Source organism: Drosophila guanche, unplaced genomic scaffold (assembly GCF_900245975.1).
Source record: "Drosophila guanche unplaced genomic scaffold, DGUA_6, whole genome shotgun sequence".
NCBI lineage: Eukaryota > Metazoa > Arthropoda > Insecta > Diptera > Drosophilidae > Drosophila > Drosophila guanche.
The window spans coordinates 4502731-4524727 of NW_022995750.1; the positions used below are offsets into that span (position 1 = coordinate 4502731).

Sequence of the window (21997 nt, forward strand, 5' to 3'; positions counted from 1 at the left end):
TTTCAGGTAAACAGTTAAAATTTAAATGCAAATTTAAATGGTTAACTTAAACTAAAAAGAGTTCTTGCTAGTAGTTATTGCATTGCACGTGTATACATCAGGGGGGGGGGGGGTAAATGGACTCCGCTTACATTGATTGATTAAACGGACCTTAACGAAAAACTATTCTAACATATTTTTTTGTTGTTGTTCCTTTTTGTATTTTATTTTATTTCAATTCATGTGTGAAGACTTGTGTTTTGGAATATCAAGTCAAACGAAAATGTATGTGATAAGTGTGAATTGACTAAGTGTTGCTATGGTGTGTGTGTGATGGGTGTGTGGTGTATGTGATGGGTGTGTGATGTGTGTGGTATGCTTGGTGTGTGTGACGTATGACGGGGGTCTGGTGTCTTCCCCTGGATCTGGTCGCCGTTCGCGCTGGTTGCAGCTGCCTGAAGTGCTCCTCCAGTGGTGCTCCGGCCTGGCCAGTCTTGGCGCTGACCCAGCTGCTGGCTCTCTGCGTGGTGTCCGCTGCTGGTGTCTCCTCCTTCCTGCGCCGTCGTCGCCTCGTTTACAGGGTTGTGGGTTCGTGATGTTCTGCGGTGTCTGCACTTTTTCAATTTTATTTTTATTCTTCTTTTTTTCAAAGTTCGCTGGCGATTTATCTTTGGTCTGTCTCTCTTCTTTCCTGAAACTGACCCTCGCAATATAACCTTCACGGCCACGTTTCCTTCTCTCCTCTCCCTTGCCACCCTGCAACTCTTTTTTAGCTTCCCAGGATCCACACCAGAGGCCGCTGTCTCCTCTCCTTCTCCAGCCCTGTCGGCTATCGGCTACTTAGGAAAGACGTCCATAACAGACTTTGAACACTGAAACAATCATTTGTTTGAAGAATTTAAGAATTATTTTGGCTTATTATAAATACTCCTTTATATTGGATTACAAGACGGACCCGGCAAACGTTGTTTTGCCATATAAATATAAATAGCTTACTTATTGTAAGTGTGTAAGAATATTTTCAACAATTCGTTGTGATCGTTCAATAGAGCATCCAGCTCGCTGACGATGCGTCTGGCATAAAATGAAACAAGGTTATAATAAACACAACGCCAACGCCAACGCCAACTTGCCAACGCGATTGGCAAGTGCGCTTCCGGAATCCTCGCCACCCATGAAGTAGATTTGTAAAAATGTATGTGGTTCGTTTGGCATTGGCAGCAGTGAGCCCATTTTGTGATAAACTTGGCCTCTGATTTTGAATGTAGAATTGTATTGTTGACCATTTGGATTCGTATTTCGAACTATTGAATGTTCGCACTGACTACAGGAACACGTTAGAATCTGGATCCGTGCCGATAAGTAAACTGTTTAATAGTTCAGGTCGGGCTCATACTGGAATGCTGCACGCAGGAATTAATCAGATGTAAATGCTCGATGTACCTGTTGTCGTTGTTGGTCATTTGTTCTGCGTGGATTGACTATGAAACGGCGTGATTGTCAATGTTCTAATCTTCCTACTTCATGGCGTTCAGCTCGTGTATCTTCTAACTCTTCTTGACGAAATTGCGCCATTCTGACACGGATCTTCTATTTCCCAAGCTTCGAGGTTTACTTGTACTACGGCTCAAATCAGTCCCTTTGGCAAACGAATTTGAATCAAATCAAAAGTCCAACATAAATCCTTCTATTTATAAGGTATAACCTCTTTATTCGTAAATTTCTCAAATAAATATTCATGTTCCTTTAATACTTTACACATACACGAAAAAAATGTCATAATTTTGTCTACACTTAACAGCTAGTTTCTAGTTGCTAGATTCTAGATTACATTCAGTTTAAATTACTTGTCTTCTGAGTTGAGTTGGAGAAATGAATATTCAAAGCACAAGGAACAGATCAGATCGGTTCCGGGATGGGAGGGCCTATCCTATTTACAACGATTTATGGATAAAATTCGCTACTTACGAGTAAGGAAAGGAAAGGAGAAGGGGACTAAAAGCTACGCCAAACACTTCCACTGCAGAGTCTCATACAAATTTCGAATTTGATTTTCATCTCACTAATCTCCATCCAGGTCGATGGTTGTTCAACTTGGGTTTAACTTATTATCACAAACAAGTACATGTACATAATATGCATATAATTACGAGGAGAGTAGAGTAGAGCCCTAGGGCTTTGGGGGGGATGGCTGTTCACTCTACCCCCGCTTACAACTAAGAGTTGATCTTGGCCAGCAGGGGCTGTGTCACGGCACTGCCGGCCCCCACTGATCCGCGACCCGCCACCTGTGGATCAGCCAGGCCATGGCCGTGGCTATTCGAGGCACCCGTCACCGGCTTGCACAGCAGCTGCTTGTAGTTCTTCACCAGGTAGCCATAGTGGTGGCTGCCCACCACAGCAGTGGTGTCTGCTCCCAGGTTGGCTGTTGGAATGTTCTGGCTGCTGCAGCTGCTCGCACTCCGCTGGGGACTGCTGCCCATCACCAGGGGTTTGGCAATTGCCGACGGCTGCAACTGCTTCTGCTTCTCGATTAGCAGTGAGGTCTCGCCGCTGTCGGCAAACTTGATCCTCTGTGAGCTGCCCAGGCTGCCCGTGTCCAAGCCAGAGGCATTGGCATTGGCATTGGCATTGGCATTGGCTTCGCTGCGACTGCTCGTCAGCAGCGTTGAGATCGTGGGCGAGGGCTTCAGCCGGCTGCGGCCGGACGCTGGCGGCGGCTGCAGGATGCCGCTCAGATTGGAGTTCGAGTTCGAGTTCGATTGGACATGGCCGTGATTGTTGTTGTGGTTCTTGAGGGCTCCACTCAGGGGCAGCCGGAAGTGGGCCAGCTCCCAGCTGTCGCTGGCCTCCTCCATGTCGCGCAGCGAGCGGCTGCTGTAGATGTCGCACGGTTTCTGGGCGGCCTCCGCATCCAGATAGTAGTTGTTCTCAGTCTTTTGGTAGTCGAGGCTGCTGCCGTTGAGCTTGGGCGAGCTGGAGCTGATCTTGCGCTTCACCCGGAGGTTGGGCGAGCACTCCTTGGGCGGCGGCAGCGCAATAATCGGCACGGCGGCAGCCGCTGGCAGCTGTGGTGGCGCCGCCACAGCCAGCTCTGAGTATTGTTTGTGGAGTGAATGGATCTGGCGATGCGGCTGCTTGAGGGAGGATCGACGGGAGAGCATTAGCTTGCTGGGCGAGAGGTGGTCGTTCGGCTTGGGCACCTCTCCCTCCAGCCAGTAGGTGAGCATTTCGCCCTTGCCCTTCATGGGCACAAAGCCGCGGCGGGTCGTCACAAAGGTGCCGAACTCGTCCAGGGCCACCTTTGTGGTCTCGCTGATGTGGATCTTCAGGGCCTCCCCATTGGACTCCATGCGAGAGGCCGTGTTCACGGTGTCCCCGAAGAGGCAGTAGCGGGGCATCTTCAGGCCCACCACGCCGGCTACGCAGGCGCCCGTATGCAGGCCGATCCTCAGCTTGAGCCGATCCTCCGGCCGATGGTGGATCCTGAAGTTGTGCACTGCCTCCAGGAGGGCCAGCGCCAGGCGGGCTATCTCCCTCGCATGCTGATTCCCATTGCGAATGGGCAGGCCGGAGACCACCATGTACGCATCCCCGATCGTCTCCACCTTGTACACATCGAAGTTCTCCACAATCGAGTCGAAGCAGGTGTACAGATCATTGAGGAACTGCACCACCTGCATGGGTGTGCTCTCCGCCGAGATGGCCGTAAAGCCCACAATGTCACTGAAGTAGATTGTCACCTGGTCGAAGGTCTCGGCCACCACGGGCTGCCCGCTGATCAGCTGAGCGGCCACACTCTGCGGCAGCAGCTGGTACAGCAGCTTCTCGCATTTCTTCTTCTCCTCGTGGTAGTCCTGGGTGCGCTCCTCCACGAGCTCCTCCAGGTTATTGGCATACAGCTCCATGCGCTTCAGCAGATTGTCCACAATGTTGCCAGTTTCATTATCCCTGGAAAGCAGAAAGGGAAATGATTATCAAGGGTTCTCTTTACCCTCTACTGACTCCCCCACTCACTTGTTGAACTTGCGTATCATGGACTTGAGTGTGTTAAAGTCTGGCCTCTCGGCGGGATCCTCGGCCCAGCAGCGTCGAATGATGCCATTGATGTCGGCCTTGGTGTCGCCAAAGGGTTCGAGATCGGGTCGGAATGGCTTCTGCATGCGGGACGGATGATAGTTCTTCACCAGCTCGATGATCTCTGTGAAGGAATGGATGATGAGGCTTTGTGTTAGACTTCATTCACTTAATAAAGTTTCGATTGCTCCCCGAACTATGTAAATTGTTAGTGTCTAATGTCATTTTATGTCCTGCTCTGGCTGGGCAGCTGCTACACCTGCTACACCTGCTACACATAGGCATGTGCTCCACGGACCGATATCTACAATTGTTTTGTCCAGATCTTCTGCCGGGCAAAGCGCCCAACTGGTTTGTCTACAGCATGAATCCCAATTGGTTTCATCAGGAGGAGCTGCTGCGCTCCATCTACAGCACACAGGACCTGCAAACGGAGTGCCAAATTATGGGTCTAATGAGGTCCGTGTCCAGGTCAAGGGTGCAGTTGCCGCCGTCTGTGCTCAGACGAGTCGGTGGCATGGACAACAAAACGAAACCGGAACCAACCGATGCCGATGTGGTGTTTGGGCGCTGCGCAAAATTGCCGCCAGAGCCCCACTGTGGCTGGGGCCGATCACGCATCGAGTGGCTGTGGCAGCTGGAGCGACAGCAAAAGCTGAATCAAGCCTGGCTAGAGCCGCTCGGCTCCATCGACCTGGCCAAGAGTACTGACATCCGTGGCCAAAGCAAAAGCAAGAACAAGAACAAGAGCAGAGGCACACGGCATCCAGCAGGCTGCTGGTGCTGGCTTCGTCACAGCTGCGGCTTGGGCCTCGACTCCGACACGGACAGCCTGGACGTGCCCCGCTGCCACCCCGAGACGAGTTCGTGATTTGTGCCACGTCTTCCACAGGGGGCAGCAGCAGCAGGAACAGGAACAGCCCGTCGACAACTTTTCGGGTCAGCCGTGCAATTTGATTTCGATTTCGAGTGAATGTGTTCTGAGGCCGCAATTAAATTCGTCTTCTCCAGTCACAACTCTGAGCTCTGAACTCTCCAGAAGCTGGCTGCAAAAGTTACGCTCGGTGGCGGGCAAGTGGCAGGAGGAAACGCCGCTCGATTCCCAAACTCAAGTCAGTGCATAATTTGATGAATTTGTCAAGTGGTTGCCACGAGTGGCACTGTCCCTCTCTCTGTGGCAAGTTGTAGACCAAGTTTTGAGCGCCAATTGAAATCGGTGTGAGGTCTAAAGTTGGCTTTGCATGCATTCAATGCATTTAGTTTGTGATGGTGGAGAGACTGGGTAGAATGCTGCAAACTGGCAGATGGTTAAAGAAGCGTAAAGTCATTCCTACTTTTAGTTGAATCGATTTATTAACGCCTCTAATCCATTTGGGAGATTCCATTGAACAACTCAATGCTCTTAAATCTTAAATCCAGAATTATGTGGCGTTAATTTAAAGCATTAAATCTCTGCATGTATTAGCTTTAAGGTACACATCTGGTAAGCGTTTAATCACACTTGAATATCAGGTCATTCCCGAGGCAAACCATCAATTGACTGATGGTGCTCAGTCCACTCCACTGTCAGAGATTTGCCAGGCAGGACGTTCATGTTCTAATGTGTGGACGAAGCCATGCCACACAGCCACATGCAACAATCCAGCACCAAGCCACGGAGCAACCTCAACATGTGCAAAAATCTGGCATTAAAATTCCACACAACCAAAATCAGCCGCAACACGAACAAGGAAGAGAAATACTTAACACGGACAGAGTAAAGAGGTGCAAAGGATACTCAGGAGGAGGCAGGAGAGAGAATTGCATTGCATACACGTACGTACGTACCTTGTGGCGATTTCTCATACGCACACTTGCCGAGAAAGAAGGGGCCCTGTCGTGTGGTTATCTCGTGCACAATGACGCCAAAGGCATAGACATCGCCCTTCTGGGTGCCCTCGGGGGCACGGTGGTGTTCGAGCCTCAAGAGCTCTGGCGCTGTCCAAAGGAGGTCTGCAATGAGGGCGAGATTGTGATTGTGAGAGTGAGAAATGCAGTGAGAGTTGGTTGCGGTTACGTACTGCTCCAGTAGGCGTGGCTGTTGCAATTGCCTCCATCGCTCTCCAGGTCGTAGCGCGAACGTCGCAGCGTGTGGAGGCCAAAGTCTGTGATCTTCAGGACAAAGCGAGAGTCCACCACGCAGTTGGAGGACTTGAGATTGCCGTGCGAGCGAATGTCGGAGCTGTGCAGGAACTGCATGCCCCGGACGATGTCGTGCATGAGGGACAGCTTGAACATCCAGTCCAGCTGGAATTGCTCGTTCTCCAGTATGTCCTGCAGCGAACCCTTTGGACAGTACTCGGTGAGCAGAAAGCTGCGCCTCTGGTCCAGGCACGCTCCGTAAAACTTCACCAAATGATCGTGCTGCAGGTCCTTCATTCGCTTCAGCTGGAGCATGAGGTTGCGCGTGAGCAGCGCCTGCACATTGTCCACCTCGATGGGCTTGATGGCCACCTTGCTCTTGCGGAACATGCCCACGGGTATGAAGATCTGTCGATCCCCGTTTATGGACACCATATCCTCGGACATCAGCGTCAGTTGCGAGCTCTGCTTCACCAGCGAGTGGAAGGATCCGCGCAGGCCACGCTCGGCGGCATCCCGGAACATGACATCCTCCAAGGAGACTTTCCAGCTCATCGAATTGATCTCCGCCTCAGCGATGTAGTGACGATAGCCAAAGAAAAAGCACACGGCCATGATGATCACCATGCTGCCCAGAACTATCGAGAGTATGGCATAGCCAGGAAGAGCTGAAAGAGTCATCGAAAATGAAGGAATGATTCTGGTTTTATATTTATTACGAATCTACTCACAATTGTCGGGACACAGAGCTCCATCGTAGCCACAGCTGGGACGATCCGATGGCGCCTCCTCGCGATCCCCTGCCCAGTGGATTTCCTTATTGGACTCGAACTCCAATCGATTGTGCAGAAAGTGGGCCACAATCTCAAAGCGACCCGTATTGGGATTCATATCGAGCAGGGAGTACGCCGACAGTCGATCCCCATTGGCATCGATGGTCACGTTGCCGGTGATGCCCGTGAAGCTGCGGTTCCACATGCGACGCACCATGTCCGTGCCATTGATGGGGCGGGTCAGCATGCTGGGATCCTCGCGGATGCTGTCGTTCAGGGCGTTCGCATAGAGCAGGACCCCATCGAAGAAGGACGTGACGAATGCCGAAATCGGTTCGTTGTCGCTGAACGTGTAATTATATTTGTCGGCTGCAATGGCTTTGATCTGTAAAAGGCGAAATCCCACACCAAACGAATTAATCTCAACTGACTCGCTCTCTCTTATATCTGTCGCTTCTCGTTCCCCACCCTAGCCAAAGGGCACCATCAATTGTTGTTCGTGGCTCCTTTAATTGCTTTGGCCGCGAACAGCTCCTCTGTGAAAATTCAATTAAGCGTTTGCTCGCTTGGAAATGGCAAAGGATTGCGTTGGAGCGTCTGACTTTTTGTCACAATCCATGTGAAAATTATTGCAGACCGCCTGCCAGGTTGTGCCAAGAGCGGAATTCAGTTTTGGCCTTCCACTTTGACAGGGATTTGGCTGGCAAGAGTTTCGGTGCCAAGAAAGTACTAACATGTCTTAAGCTTAAAGACTCTCTCTCCTCTTGGAAACGTATTGATGGAAAATGTGGAGAAAGAGAAATGCAGGCCGAGCTCAGGGCTCTGTCAATGTTGGCAGCTCATTAGGCCAGGCGGCTCTCATGTGTGTTTGTGTGTGTGTCTCTAAGGACTAACGACGTGTATCTGCAGGCAAGTGTCCTGCTCTCTGACTTGCTGCTTATCAGCAAATGCAGCAGCAGCTGCCTCATTTTCATTTGCTTTCCTTTGGTTTGGCTCTGAGGCGATTCTGTGGGTTGGCTTTTTACGAGTCCACTTCAGCGTGAAGTTGGGCCAACAAATGGGCTCTCAGGTGTTGTCGGAGCTTCTCTGTTTGTTGTAAATTTACCATGTATCAACAGAAAAATGTGTACGATTCCTCTCCTTACCCCCTGCCGCTGCTCCGCTGCAGGATCCTATGCAAAATAGGCTATGGCCAAGAGAGGAATCGTGCACTGGCATTGAGTATGCATGAGGCAGAGGCTGGCCAAAAAAGCGAGGATAGCAAATTAAAGCAACAGCAAACACACAAAAAAGAGAAGGAAACAAACGAAGTGACTATAAAAGAGCAACAAAAGAAATCTGGGGAAAAAGAAAATGTTCAAATTGGCTGCCAAACCCATTTCGATGCAAATATGGAGCATCAACCATCCAGCCACCCCATCACCCACTCACCTCATTGGAGACCCGCGTGTACTCATTGTCGTTGGGCTGCTTGGGGGTGACGGTCAGCATGGCGGTGTAGGCCTTCTGGGCGCGCTCATTATTCAAATCCGTATCGTTCTTATCGTACCACGGCTGCGACGTCAGATAGGGAACCCTTCAAGAGAATGCGAAATATTATCAATCAAATCTCCCTCCTGCTCTTACGTACAGTCTGCCCTTTTATTTGTAATCAACTTTCGTATTTATTTTTGACTTAGCACAGCATTTTGCCTTATCAATGCAGTTTTAATTTGCCTTTGTGCCCTATCCGCTGTCGTCTTAGGTTTATTGCCAGCTTTGATATGCGTCATTAATTGTTTATAAATAGATTTGTAATTGTAAAGTGTGCGGAACCAGCACAAACACACACACACTCTCAACCAAAAAAACCCACACACCGCTACAGCTACTGATACTTCTGTTCGAAGATGATTCCATGTAAACGTATTTGAAGTACATAACCCTCCCCTCTGTCTACACAGTAGTTATCTGTGTTTCGGTCTAGATTCAATGCTACTAGTCCCTGGTTACGAATACACTTCACAGTTATTGATTATGAAGACTGCAAGACATCCATGTTTCGCTCAAGGTTCAGTCTGAGTTGCATTTATGAATGGGGTGTAAAAGACTCGATTGTGGACAGAAAAACACAGAATGGTAGTTGTCTAAGGTAAAAGAGATTGCGAGAAACAAAGATGGGGGAAAGAAAAGATACAAAGATGTAGGAGACATCTGTCAATGACTGGATATCCCTTATGCATAGTTTCTGTAGATTGTATGCATGATGTGCAGATGCAGGTGCAGTCGATTGGAGTAATAAAGAGATTATTCCAGTCTCTGAGAGATGGAAAGATTAGGAGATTTCTTACATTTGAAGTCAGAGCCTTGTTCAGGTTCTATCTATTATGTACTGATATGGACATATACAGATATATGGTTCTGGTATCTGGTATATAACCAGATTTTTGGTTGTATAGTGGCACAATCAAATGAGCAGTTATCAGACCACATTCTCCCATTAAATTTATTGAACAAATGATGAATGATGGTAACTTATATTTCGAGAATTTCATGTGGAATTCTGTTGATTTTTTATTTCAAAATAGATCTCAACAAATATAATATTTGCAAGCAGGAAATTGATCCCAGTTAATCCCAATGTACATACATATATGCCGGCATTCATACTAACATTCAGCCAAATGCACTTGCATACGAGGGCGGGTACGACTAGGGGTAGTTGTTTATAGATTACACTTGATGTATATAAACGCAACATTTTTCCATTGATTGCGAGTGTCATGAAGGTCAGAAGGCGATTAGAATGCATTTAATGGACATGCAAATGTAGAAATTGACTGCAAAAATATACGAGATTTCGCGAGAAATATGAAACTGCATATGTAGCTGGAGGAGGAGTCCAACCATCTGCCTTTTCAGTGCAACCAAAACATTTTCATCAGTTGTACAGATTACACTTTCGCATGGAACATAGTCGTAGAATTAATCATCGTAAGATCTTCTTTAATATTTATATTTGGCTCCCTAGGCTCTTTGATTATCGACTTCCTTTGGCAATATTTACCATTTTTGGTGGGTCACACAAAAAAAAGCTTTCGTGCTAGGGTGAGGCTGTGGTGAGGGCATGCGATGTGAGACAAAGAGATCCGACCCGAGAGCATTACTCAGCATTAATATTTGCGGGTAATCATACTGAATCGAAGTCCAAGTCCGAGCCCGAGCTAGAGTCCGAGTTCCCTGTACAAGTCTGAGGTGCTCTTACAGTCGATTTATGGCTTTAATCGATCTGCCTCTGCCATGTGCCGAAATGTGGAATTTCCTCAATTTAAAAATAGTTTTTGTTTTTGTGGCTGCCCAGAGAGGGGTAAATGCAGATGCTATTTATGGACAACTCCGATTGCTACATTTCATAATTTTAATAACCTTGACTAATGTCTGTACATATGTATGTACATACTCGTATGCCCGCACCTCGTGCGCAGTTTGTAAAGAATATTTTTGTTCGAGAGTGAGCGTGGTGTACTTTTATGTGTGTTATATGTGTGATATACAAATGAATATTTTGTTGTGTTATTGTGTTTGATCAAAGTGAAAGGCAACAAATTGATCACCTTTTGTATCTGTGGCGTCTGTGTACGAGTATCTGTGGTCTTGGTGTCTGTGAAGTAATTCAAAGATTTACTCACCGCGAAAATAACTCAATATTGATGAAAACATATTCGCCGCTATCGATCATATTCAACTCCTCGGCTGTCAGCATAATTTGACGTATCGACTGCGGATCGGCGCACATAATGACAACTGCAAAACAAAAACATAAAGAAAAGAGACCAAAATATGAAATACAAATGGTCATGTTTGTGGCCTGAGCTGGTGGCTCTCTTGTCATTAAAAATGTATTAATTTATTTGAAAGCTGTTGAAAACGAGACTTGTACGATTGTCAGTGGCTCTGACGTCAGTGAATGCAAAAACGGCGTAAGGAAGACAAAAACACATTGTTTCTTAAATTAAAACTCAAAAATATCTTAATGATGCTTCACACTCAAGTTGATATGAGTCTGACAGCACTCGATACCGCACTCGTTTTCGATATGTCTTCGGAACCAGAGTTTGTGAGAGAATGGGGAAAGGCATTTTCATGAGGGTTTATAGCCTAACTTTAACCAGCTTTATCCCTTTAATGCATGTTTATTGCATGGGTTTGGTTTCTGTACAATTTTCCAATTAGCTCCGCTCAAGCTAATTTGATATTTGCATATTAATTACTAATTGAATGCCAATCAAACTCATGAATAATATTATTGAAATAAGTTTCGCTTTGCGTATGTTTTTGATGATTAGAAAATTGGTAAAAGTTATCCATTCCTGCCAACATTTGTATACAAATTTTTCAATTTAAATTCATGCTCGAAATGTTAAAATAATATTGATAGCAACAGCTACAGACGGCTACCTGACGGCTGCTAATTATTTCTCGCTAATGTGCAATTAAAATGCACGAATAATAGATCTAATGGAGTCCATCAACCACAAATTGAATGTCAACTAGGGGAAAAGCAGAGGTTTTTAGCATATATTTGGGGATCCATTATGGGCAATTTCTGACAATTATTTTCTGATCTACATAGAGCAGCATATTTTCTTTGCTAATATAAATCCTAAATGAAATTGACCAGACACTCAAGAGTTCATGTAAATTTCATTAATTACAAATCGAATGTCAGGTCAACATATAAATACACATTCAAATGTCTCGGCTGGCTGGCACTCTCCATAAGCCATCATAAACTGGTCAATGTAATAGCCCAGACGACATGCAGCACTCATGATATGCAAACAAGCGGCTCCCAGGAAGGTATTTATATGTCAAAAGTGTTGCCAACAAATGAATAAACTATATTCAAATCAGAAACTTCTGCGTCAAAGAGAGAGAGAGGGGGGAATGTATATGTACACGTGCATACATTTACATAAATATATGTACATATATGATGCGTATCATAGCTCAAACACAGAACAATCAAGTGCAATTTTCTCAGTCGCTTACCCCGCTCAGTAATGAAATTTTCAACGTCATCTTTTGAATTTTCTTTGCTGAAATTTAATTACTTAAAAGATTTAAAAGAGAATAAGCTCTTGCCCTGGGCTTGGTTCAATTTCAAGTTCAGTGCAAAAAACTTGCAATTGACTTGATTTAATTATGCAATTTTTATTTTTCTTTATTTGTTTGCTGCTTGTTGCTTGTCTTTTAAATGTTACATCTCCTCTCGAACTTTTGCTCTGTTGTTTGCGAGTATAAAGTTAAGTCATGAGTGTGTGCATTTTTATGCCATGATATGAATAAGTAATTAAAAGTTGTGCCCTGAGTCAGCCGGAGGTGTTCTCAAGCATAAATGTTGTGGCCGAGGACTCTGAACTTTGCCTCGGCTTATAAATCAATAACCAAAGCAATGTACAAAATATATTGTGTGCCATAAAAAAATCATGTTTGTGTAAAGATTGACATCAGGAAGATATCAAATAACAAATTGAATAAATCAAAGCTCAGAACAAAAAGATTTTAAGTGAATTTCCTGAGCAGTAACTTAAGTTATTTCTTATATAAATTATACAATCAATAAAATAACAATAACACGTACAGATATATGACTAAGAAAGTACTCCTATAGACTGCCCTTGAACTCAGTTCTATTGTTAGACATCAACCATAACAGATAATTAACTTTCTTTGTCGGCAAACCCAAAAATTATAATGCACAGAAAACAAACTCATTTAACATTCAAAACGTTTAACGACATCATTATGTTTTAATTAAAATGTATTATATGGCACACAAAATCTATTTGGGGACAGATATATGATTTATGGAGTTTAACAGCAGTCATAAGGTGCATATGTACTTATACAAAGGCTTCTTTGTACGTCGGATGAATATATATCAAAGCAGAGTCCTCTTGGATACAGCTTTTGATTTTCGAAATGCTGATTAATTTCCCTTAATTTCCAATGACTTTAGGAAACAATAGAATCATATCTTAATCAATGACTTCTTTATTATTCCTAGTTATTGCTATTATTGCCTAGTAATTCCTAGGCACTTCCAAGCACTTTTTGTTCTCCCATTAAAATTCAATTAGCATAGAAGTGTGAAGCGTAATGCCGCGAAATGCCACACAAAATATGCATAAGGATTGTAATTGTTTATTGTGTTAATTGCCAATAAATGAAATTAAATGAGCTGTAATCAAACTATTTCATGCGATCCAAATGGGAAGGGATCGGCCACACAGGCAGACAGACAGGCATCAAACTCACAGAAGCAAAAGGCACATACTACTTACATATGCCTGATATTCGACTATTTGCTGTCACTCATTTGTGTCCATGACAACTGATGGCTTCATAACTAGCCCGCTGCTAATTTGATATTTTAATTAACAGCGAATCGTTGCCAATATTCATGCCCAACCAATACACATTTCACATTTGAATTCACTTACAGTCGACTGCAAACATTGCTCATACGCACCGCTGTGCACACAAGCGCAGTGCGACTGTGGGGACTATTTATAATATGACAGAGAGACAAATTAATGCAGAACCTGATCAGATATGTATCTTTGCACTGCAAACATCTATTCCTATTGGACTGGTTTCTTGAACTTGTCTTTGCCACACTCTTTGCGCTCTTTGCGTGTCTATAATTAAATCGTTTTCGCTTTCAATGACAGAGAACGCAATGAGGTTAAAACAGTTCAGGGTGGCTGTAAGCTTAAATGCACGGGCAACTGGCAAGTGCATCAGATGGGCAAACAAATCAACAAGGTCGTCCCTCTGTTGCATGCCAAGGAGGTCAAGAGAGAAAAGTATATGGGATGAGCACACAAAATGTGTGTGTCGGAAGTGGAAAAAAATGCATGTAGCTATACAATAATATTTCTAGATACTTACTTCTCGTCTGCATGGCCACATTCTTTAGCATTCGCGTGATGTCCGCCTTGGTCCAGGTGGTTGTATCGAATCCCAGCTGATACACCGAGTGCTTTTCGATGGTGTCGTGTATGGCGGCCAGGCACAGGAAGCACACAGAGTTACCTTTGACCTTGGAGTTCTCGTTCTGGTAGATCAGAGCAGTGCGCGTCCAATTGAAGCTGTTGAGAATGGCTCGCACCACATTTCCCAGATTATTAACCTGCGCGCCCTTGAGGCGGGTGAGTGTGGAGTAGCTCTCTGACTTTTTATTGAACTCCTTGGCATTGCCGCCGGTGGTGAGTACAGGGACCTGCCAGACATCCGCATAGCGTGAGATCGGAGCCAATACGTACTCGCAGGGAAGTCCAAAAACCGCATTCACCTCCGGCCACTGGGTGTAGATCTCGAAGAAGCCAATCGGTCCGTACTTCGAGGAGCAGAATGTGTCTCTTGAAATCAGTTTGATGTCGAAGTGGGTATCACCGACGAATCCCATCCGCTGGATGTGCCGAATGCCCAGCTCTAGGACGGGCAGCACCTTTGGCATTATGCAGTCATTCTTGTTGTCCGACTCCACAGAAGGCAGCAGGGCCACAAACACCAGCTGGCGATGGGCCACATGGTGGTGATTGGGCATGGCATGGATGGGAATGCTCGGGAAGTGCTGCACCAGCTCCGTGATCTGCGACTTGTGAGAGTTCTTGGTCTCGGGTGTCTTGAAGCTGTGCTCGTCGGAGCTCGGTCCCATGGTGGCCACGCCACCCACAGCTTCGACATCGTAGAACCAGGCCCGGGCAGGTCCTCTACTCGGCAGCAGCACCACCAGCAGCAGGCACAGGCTCAGGCCGAGGCTCAGTCCCCGTAATGTTGGCCGGACCGATCTGCCAACGGGGGGCATCTCAGATGGGATCTGTTCCGAGCTCTCCTCCACTCTGGGGAATGGTGTCGTTTTTCTCTCTGGATCTCTTACTCTCACTCTCTCAGATGTTCGGTTCGGTATACTCGATTGGGTTTGTGTCAAGCGGTGCACTTTGTCACTGATTTTGATCGCATTATTTATGCGAGTGCTTTTATTATTACCACAGCTTCTTCTTTAATTCATTTTCGATTTTACAATATATTTAACTTTTGCAGCAAGACCTGCATTGAAATTGGAGTTTTCGTTTATTAATTACACTGTTTCGTTTGCCTCGAATTTTTATTAATGATCGCCGATTGTTCAAATGTAATTACCCCTCGCGAAACTTTTCATTAGCCAACTGGTTCTTCCTCCCTTTATTTGGTTGCCATCAATTTTAATTAGTGTTCCTACAGGAGGCAACGTTTTATTTTATTTCATCATCCATTTATTGAAGCATTCACAAATATGCACAGCCGCCGATTCCCATTGAAGGATAAGCCAAAAATCCAAAATAATATTTACTATTTGCATTTATAAATATACGCGTACGAGTTCGAGTATGAGTATGAGTACCGTAAATGCAGGCCGTGAATAACAGCCACATTGCAATATTCATTCCATGTAAAACACTTGTGTGTGCTGGCAAATTGCTTGTGGAGAATATGAATACCAAAACACACAAATAATAATCGAGTTTCGCTGTAAGTCGCAGTTCGAATACTCTAAGCTTTAGGTTTCAAAATGTACTTTTAAGAAATTCCGTAAAATCAGAGAAAACCCATTTCAATTTTAGTGATACTTCGAGCTCTCTGAAATCGGTAAGAGCTGTCCAAGATTCCTTTCAATGAAATCAGAACCCTCCACTTCATCATTCGAAGGGTATACAAAACGGAGAGCTTCACAAAACTCATATACAAACTCTTGGCTATTTTTAGCTTCGAATCGAATTACAGATATATTTATGCAAATGTTTGTTAGGGCCAGACGCGAACAGTCCAAAACGAACTGTTTGGCGTGTCCATATCGACGATCAATTGTTCTTAACAGATACAGTTCTTAAGAAGTAATACTTGAGATGTGAGAGAAACCCGCTTGACATCTTTTGTTTTTTTGGTTGAACTTTTGGAACATTCAACAAATAAATAATTGATTGGAATACCCGTACAATTTGTGTAAGACAACGCATGCGACTAAAACAAAAGGGCTAAAAATAAACCCAAAATGAGGTATTTAAAATTATTTTGACCTTCACCTGAGCTCCGAGGGAATAAGTATATTGTTTTACTTTGTACTGACACGTATTTCGGTCAGCTTACTTTATTAATTTAGTAAGAGAGAGAATAGTATAAATCTTTGAGCAGATTGTCGAATTCGTTACAAATTTAACGGCAATTAGAAAAGTAAGTAAAGAACGTGGCGAATCATTTTAATAGGGGGAAGAACTGAGGAATGATTCAACAGAATTCCGAAAGAACATTATTGGGGAGAGTGTAGTTCCTGGTCTCTGAGCTCTTGACCAATTTTTCCGTTCTCCATTACCATCATGATCTCCATTATAATTCGGCGGCTATGCGTTCATTAAACTCAAATCCAAAACCGAATAACATCGAAAGCCTAAAGCCACAAAGATATACTTTTGTATCTAAAAATAACCGCAGACAAAAAAATGCCCCTTCAAGCCATTCCAATGTGGCCTAAAGCGCCAAAAGACACAACAAACAATAGTAATAAACACAATGCAATGAAGAAAAAAAGTGGGTTCGCCATTCGAGAGATCTATATAAAAAAATAAAATAATGCTACCATAATGATGCCCTTTGGCGTTTAACTTTTTCTCATATCCACATCTCATTCTTAAGATTTGCGGAGCGGTAAAATATGAGGAATATGTTCAGTTATGATCGTGCCTAGCAGTAAATTATGTTTGGCGCATAAAAACGAACATGTAAGTATTAGAGCATTATTTTCCTCGAGTGGCGCATACATAAATATTAATATTAGACTTTGGCTGCCCAAAGATCCAGAAATACTATTTCCATTCTTGAAAAGAGACTGAATGAAATACGCAGTCTGTTCTATGAATGAACTGGATATCAAACGTAAATCTTTCTCATTAAATCAAGACTTTTTCTATTCGTTTTATCGGTTAGTAACTTATCATACAAATATTCTGATATAAGAACCACCTACAAAACCGCTACTCAGGAAGCGTCAAATATTCACCTACGTATACCATGCTCATTTCACATTTTATCGATGTATTTGACATTTAGCAATACTTTCAATCAGTTGAAGATTGATTGATGCCTGATGCCAGGAGACAGAAACCTCAGTGCTGCGCAACTTCCATTCTCAAGGTTGTCGGACAAACAATTCGTCAAATGCCAAAAAAATATAAGAAATATGGGTCAATTTGAGGCTTGAGACCAAGCCAGACAGGAGCGACAGTCAGAGAGCGAGAGAGAGATATGAATAAAAGGAGAGGGATAGATAAATTTGTATTTTTTTTATTTACATTTTATTATTATTTGAATTGTGTTGTTTTTTGTTTTGTTTTTTGTGTGGTTTCAATTTTGTACGCTTTTCGGTTTTGCGTATATGAGTATTTTTTATGAAAGCGGGTCTTAAGAGTTTACACGTGCCGTGGATTAACAGATCCCTCTTTCTTCACCTCTCTCTAAAGACCCCCTCGGAGCTCATTATGGGCCTCTATTGGAGGTCCAGTCCACGGGGTGCCCCATCAGGTAGCAATTGTTGAAGGTATGTATCATGGGATGCCGTTAGACGTTACTCTCCCACTGTGTTTGAGACGCTTGATTTATGAGATTTTAATCTAAACTTCACACACATTTTTTGTGGGTTTACTATCTTTCATCATTCCATGTTGATCGGTTTATGATAATTCTTTTATTTGTCTCTCGCGCCTCTGACTATTGAGGTTCACGCTTTATTAATGGGTTGCCTAACTGGCCCCAACTGTTCAGCTGTTCAACGTCACCTGTCATTTTGGCTTATGGCTATTTTTAGAGCGTAAACCCCAGTCAACCAAACCAGCAGCTCTCCCGTCCAGCTGTCGCCTTCGGACACTTCGCGATTCTGCTGTCATCGACTTGGTCATGTGGTTTAATTACTTTCCGTAGACCCACAGACTATGCAAAATAGCAAAATGGAACTGATTTATTTTCCATATGAAAAACCAGCCCGCAGCTTAAAACCGTTCAAAAGTCGTTAGAGTTATCATTTGGATAATTAAATAATTAGCTAATCTTCCATTTTTATGGTCTTTTTATGTGTGATTAGACACCTTAGTGAAGCATTCATTCATATTAAGCAGGGGTAATGTGGACTATTAAAAGGGAAATCATTAAGAGAAGAATATGATTCATAGGGTTTTTGTCTGCCAGAGCACTTTGTTACAGTTGAGAAGTTGTTTATCTCTTCAGAATAATTTATGGTTAAAAAAACAGATAGATTAGCAAAAAATCCACTATTATAGCGAATACCCAAAATAACTTTTCTACAAAAGTAAAGTCTACTTTCTTCAATTCTTTTCTGTTTTCTGATAATTCCCTTGAATACAAATCAAATAATCCAAAGAAATATTTATCATATTTATCATAGCTTTCTTCTCTGAATATCCACATTTATTTCTTAGATTGGAGAGTATTCCTGGGTCGCTGTTAAGCTGGTTGGCCATAGTATGTAGCCTTCTTTACGGTCATTACTACTTACTACTCTTTATTTGTGAGCTAATATTTTTGTTTTGGTTTATTTTCAATTGTTTTTTCCGACTTATTCGTAGGTGCTGTCCAAGCTGATTTCAGCTAGAGCGAAATATGAACTGAATAATTTGTAGAGTGCTCTGTTGTTATTTTTAGCACTACCTGAACACAATAAACACACACAATCGTATGGCGCGTAATACTGAGAGTTAGGTAATCGGTAAAAAGCGGGAAACAGTATCGAAGTATTTTCCAGAACCGGCCATCAATATTTCTAAAGTACTCTCACTGCCAGTACACAGAGTTAAGATCATTAGTTAGTTGGTATACGATCTCTGCAGATCAACTTAATGAACTCAAATCAATCACTACTCTCGCAAAGCACTTATTTACATCACGAACTGTAATCATGAATCAATTCAATTAGCCATTAGCATATCTTGATTCATCTCTGGCACTCACAGAAGCTGTTTATCCGCTCAGAGACACCCGAGACAGGTGTGACAATGAGCTGCCTGTGTAAGCATTCAAAAAGTTACACTATGCATCTATTCGTGGGCGTTTTAATTACACTCATTGCTCATTCACTCGTCAGAGTGACACTCACTTAGCCACCTCCCCTTTCCGTGGAAACTTTACGCATAAATGTTTACAGAAAAACATTTATTTGCACATTGCACTCTTTATGCTGTGAAAAATAAAAAAACAACAAAATAAAAACAGCGACAACAAAAATAAAGAAAAACAAAACAAAAATGCGAAAATGGAACCAAAAATGCAAGGCAAGCGATGCTGAATATTCCATTGCGGAATTTGAAGGAAAAACAATTTCTTAGAAGTCGCAGTTCAGATACTCTAATTAATATTTAAGGAATGTTATATTCTAAAGGAAGAAGCACTTTCCATTCAATAGCATATGGTAATATTTTTAGCCACCTTCCCTATGATAGTTTTATGAGTTTTGATAATGCTTTACACATTTTCACATATAAATTTTCCATAAAATGCAACAGCATTTATCTCCTTTAATTGTCCATTAATATTTTCCGCTCAACAAAGCAGCTGTACCCTCGACAAATTTTCCAACGGAAACATTTTCAAGTAGCTGAATAGCAACAGTGAAAAATTTTACAAATTGTATTTCAAGTTCAACACGTCTGTCAGCACTGACCCCACGCTACTGCTGCCGTTTTTTTTTTCAGTTCCCCTGGGGACTACTGTCCACTCCGCATCGAAACAATATATGAACAATATTGTGCACTGTCTGTTCTATCAGTTCTCTCCGATGCTCGATGTCCGATTTCGGTGACCCTTCTCCCTTTGCATGGATGTAAAATATTTCCTTGTAAAAGCAATTTAACGAGCCCCAAAAGAAAGACAACCAAAAATTGTGTTTGAAGGAGCAAACACGTTCCTCTGGCTACTGCGACTGGAAACTGTCTACTGGATACGGGCTCTCCAGCAATTTGTTTGCTTTTGCGACAATTATAAATATGAAGAAAGACGTAAATAAATAAGCTGAGAATTAAATTTGCAAAGGCTTAAAAAACGTACATTGTTGTGTGTTTTCGGGGCCACAGATTCTATAATATTTATTTAGCAGAGTTCATTTAAAATTCAACAAAAAATGTTTGCTCATATTTCAGCTTGTGATTTTGAGTAGACACATTTATTTATTATATTTTATATGCAATTAGTCATGGAATCAAGTTCCCAACACTTTTAATCTGAATTTAAATAGTTATTTATGTCCAGTGTATATAATTAGTGGTTCCAAATATGACCACCAACATTAATTACGGCAAAACTAGTGCCATAAATTAAAATTGATTGTTTACAGCGCTCCCATCAAATTACAAAACAATCGGAAATGATAAATAAACGATGAAAAATGCCACAAATATTTTGCAAACAAATCAAATTTTGTGGTCAGCGGGCAATGATTTGTGAATGATTTTGGCTTCTGGGTATCTGGCAGATTTGTCGCTTATTGATTAACATTAATTTCGTTGTGGTTCGGCACCATTGTCGCACAAGTGTTAATTGTAAGGGTTAAGCACTTCCATTTCACTCGATAAAAACATTCATTATTTTCCTTGCTAATTTCACTTTTTCTCATGATATTTATTTATAGATTTATTTCAATCGCCTGCACATTGTGCTAAGATCTCAATTCTATTTACTTTTAATTATGCGCTTTTTATCTTATCACCCTTTTTTCTGTGCGGTTGCTGCTATTGATAAGGCATATCATAGAGCATACAACGTGAAAAACACCAAAAGCCGTCGCATTTTAATAATTTATATTAAAAATTTGAGAAAAAGCCGCGTACTTTTAATTGAGTTTTTTCTTTTCTCTTTGTCGATGCGATTCGTGCGCGATTTTCTCAGCGCTTCGAACGCGCTCGAATGGTAAACCGAACTGAGGAATCGGAAGCAGCCGCATACGACACGACGATGCGATGCCGATGCCGAAGCTTTGGCAGCGACGCTAAAGCTTTGTCGGCGACGACGCCAACGCTAAGCAGCGAAGCGCTGCCAGCAGCTGCGTAGGTGATCCGCAAAGGGAAAAAAAGGAGACAGGCAGATGTAAAATGGAGGATCCTGCGAGGGGAAATCTAATTTCCATGTGAGGCTCATTGACTAAGACACTGAACTTATTTCTTGTTCTATATTTAGTTATTTCCCATGGAAGAGGGACCAAAATTCTGATTGTAGATTTGATGTTCATGGTAAACAATTCAATTGAAATTGTGCAATGGGAAAAGAATGAAATTATAATCAAAAAAAAAGAATCCAGACCCTGGGGTAGAACACGCATGTACTCAGATTTTCTTTGGTTCTCTTTTGCCTTTCTATATGCCTGTTGTCCATTACGTCCTCACATGGCCAAATCCAATTTGAATTTCAACTACGCTCCAGATAGTACATTCGCAGCCGGGACTGGTCCAAGAGCTCCGCTCCTGCTTTGATTACACAGATGCAAACACACATGCATACAAATGGCAGGCAGATAATACGCATCCCCAGCGTGGCACGCATTAAATGTTTGGCTCAGTGTGCGTGTGGTGCACCCATGCCTGTGCACTCCATTTCCTTGTTTTCCCCATGCTTTCATATTTCAGTTTTATTCTCACTTTCGTTCTATATATGTTTCTTTCTTCCCTTTTCCTAGCACTTGAACTTAATAAATCACATGGATGAGACCGAGTTTTTTGGGTTTAAAGAATGAGAGCAATGAGTATGGAGCGGAATGAGATGCACTTGTTGCCATCACTTGCGTTCCCTGCGTTTCGTTTCTACATCAGAGTGTCAGAGTGTGTGCATCTGTGGGATGGTACATTTTTGAGTTGCTGTTTGCAATCCTTTCAGGTTTTCGTGTTTGTTGTGTCAGAAATTTTTGAATTAAACCAACTGGCGCCTAGTCCTTCCAGAGGATTAGCATCAGGAGTACATCTGTTCACTTT

At 43.0% G+C, this 21997-nt stretch overlaps 1 protein-coding gene across 1 annotated transcript; it reads right to left on the reverse strand.

The window, feature by feature from the left end:
• Positions 1-1664: 1664 nt before the first annotated feature.
• LOC117585888 (atrial natriuretic peptide receptor 1) lies at positions 1665-20950 on the reverse strand. The gene is made up of 9 exons (XM_034275643.1): positions 20714-20950; positions 13887-15047; positions 10619-10733; positions 8382-8526; positions 6909-7335; positions 6117-6845; positions 5884-6048; positions 3997-4180; positions 1665-3930 (listed from the first exon to the last, which is right to left on the reverse strand). Exons 2-9 carry the CDS (start codon positions 14803-14805, stop codon positions 2196-2198), a joined length of 4419 nt encoding a protein of 1472 aa, XP_034131534.1. The 5' UTR covers positions 14806-15047; positions 20714-20950; the 3' UTR covers positions 1665-2195.
• Between the last annotated feature and the right edge of the window lie 1047 nt (positions 20951-21997).

Excerpts from the sequence above, each read along its gene's own strand:
- LOC117585888 (XM_034275643.1), bottom strand. The coding sequence starts at position 14,805 with ATGCCCCCCGTTGGCAGATCGGTCCGGCCAACATTACGGGGACTGAGC. Across the intron at positions 7,336-8,381 it reads ACACGCGGGTCTCCAATGAG|ATCAAAGCCATTGCAGCCGA; the intron begins GTGAGTGGGTGA and ends CGCCTTTTACAG. Across the intron at positions 6,846-6,908 it reads AGCTCTGTGTCCCGACAATT|CTCTTCCTGGCTATGCCATA; the intron begins GTGAGTAGATTC and ends TGACTCTTTCAG.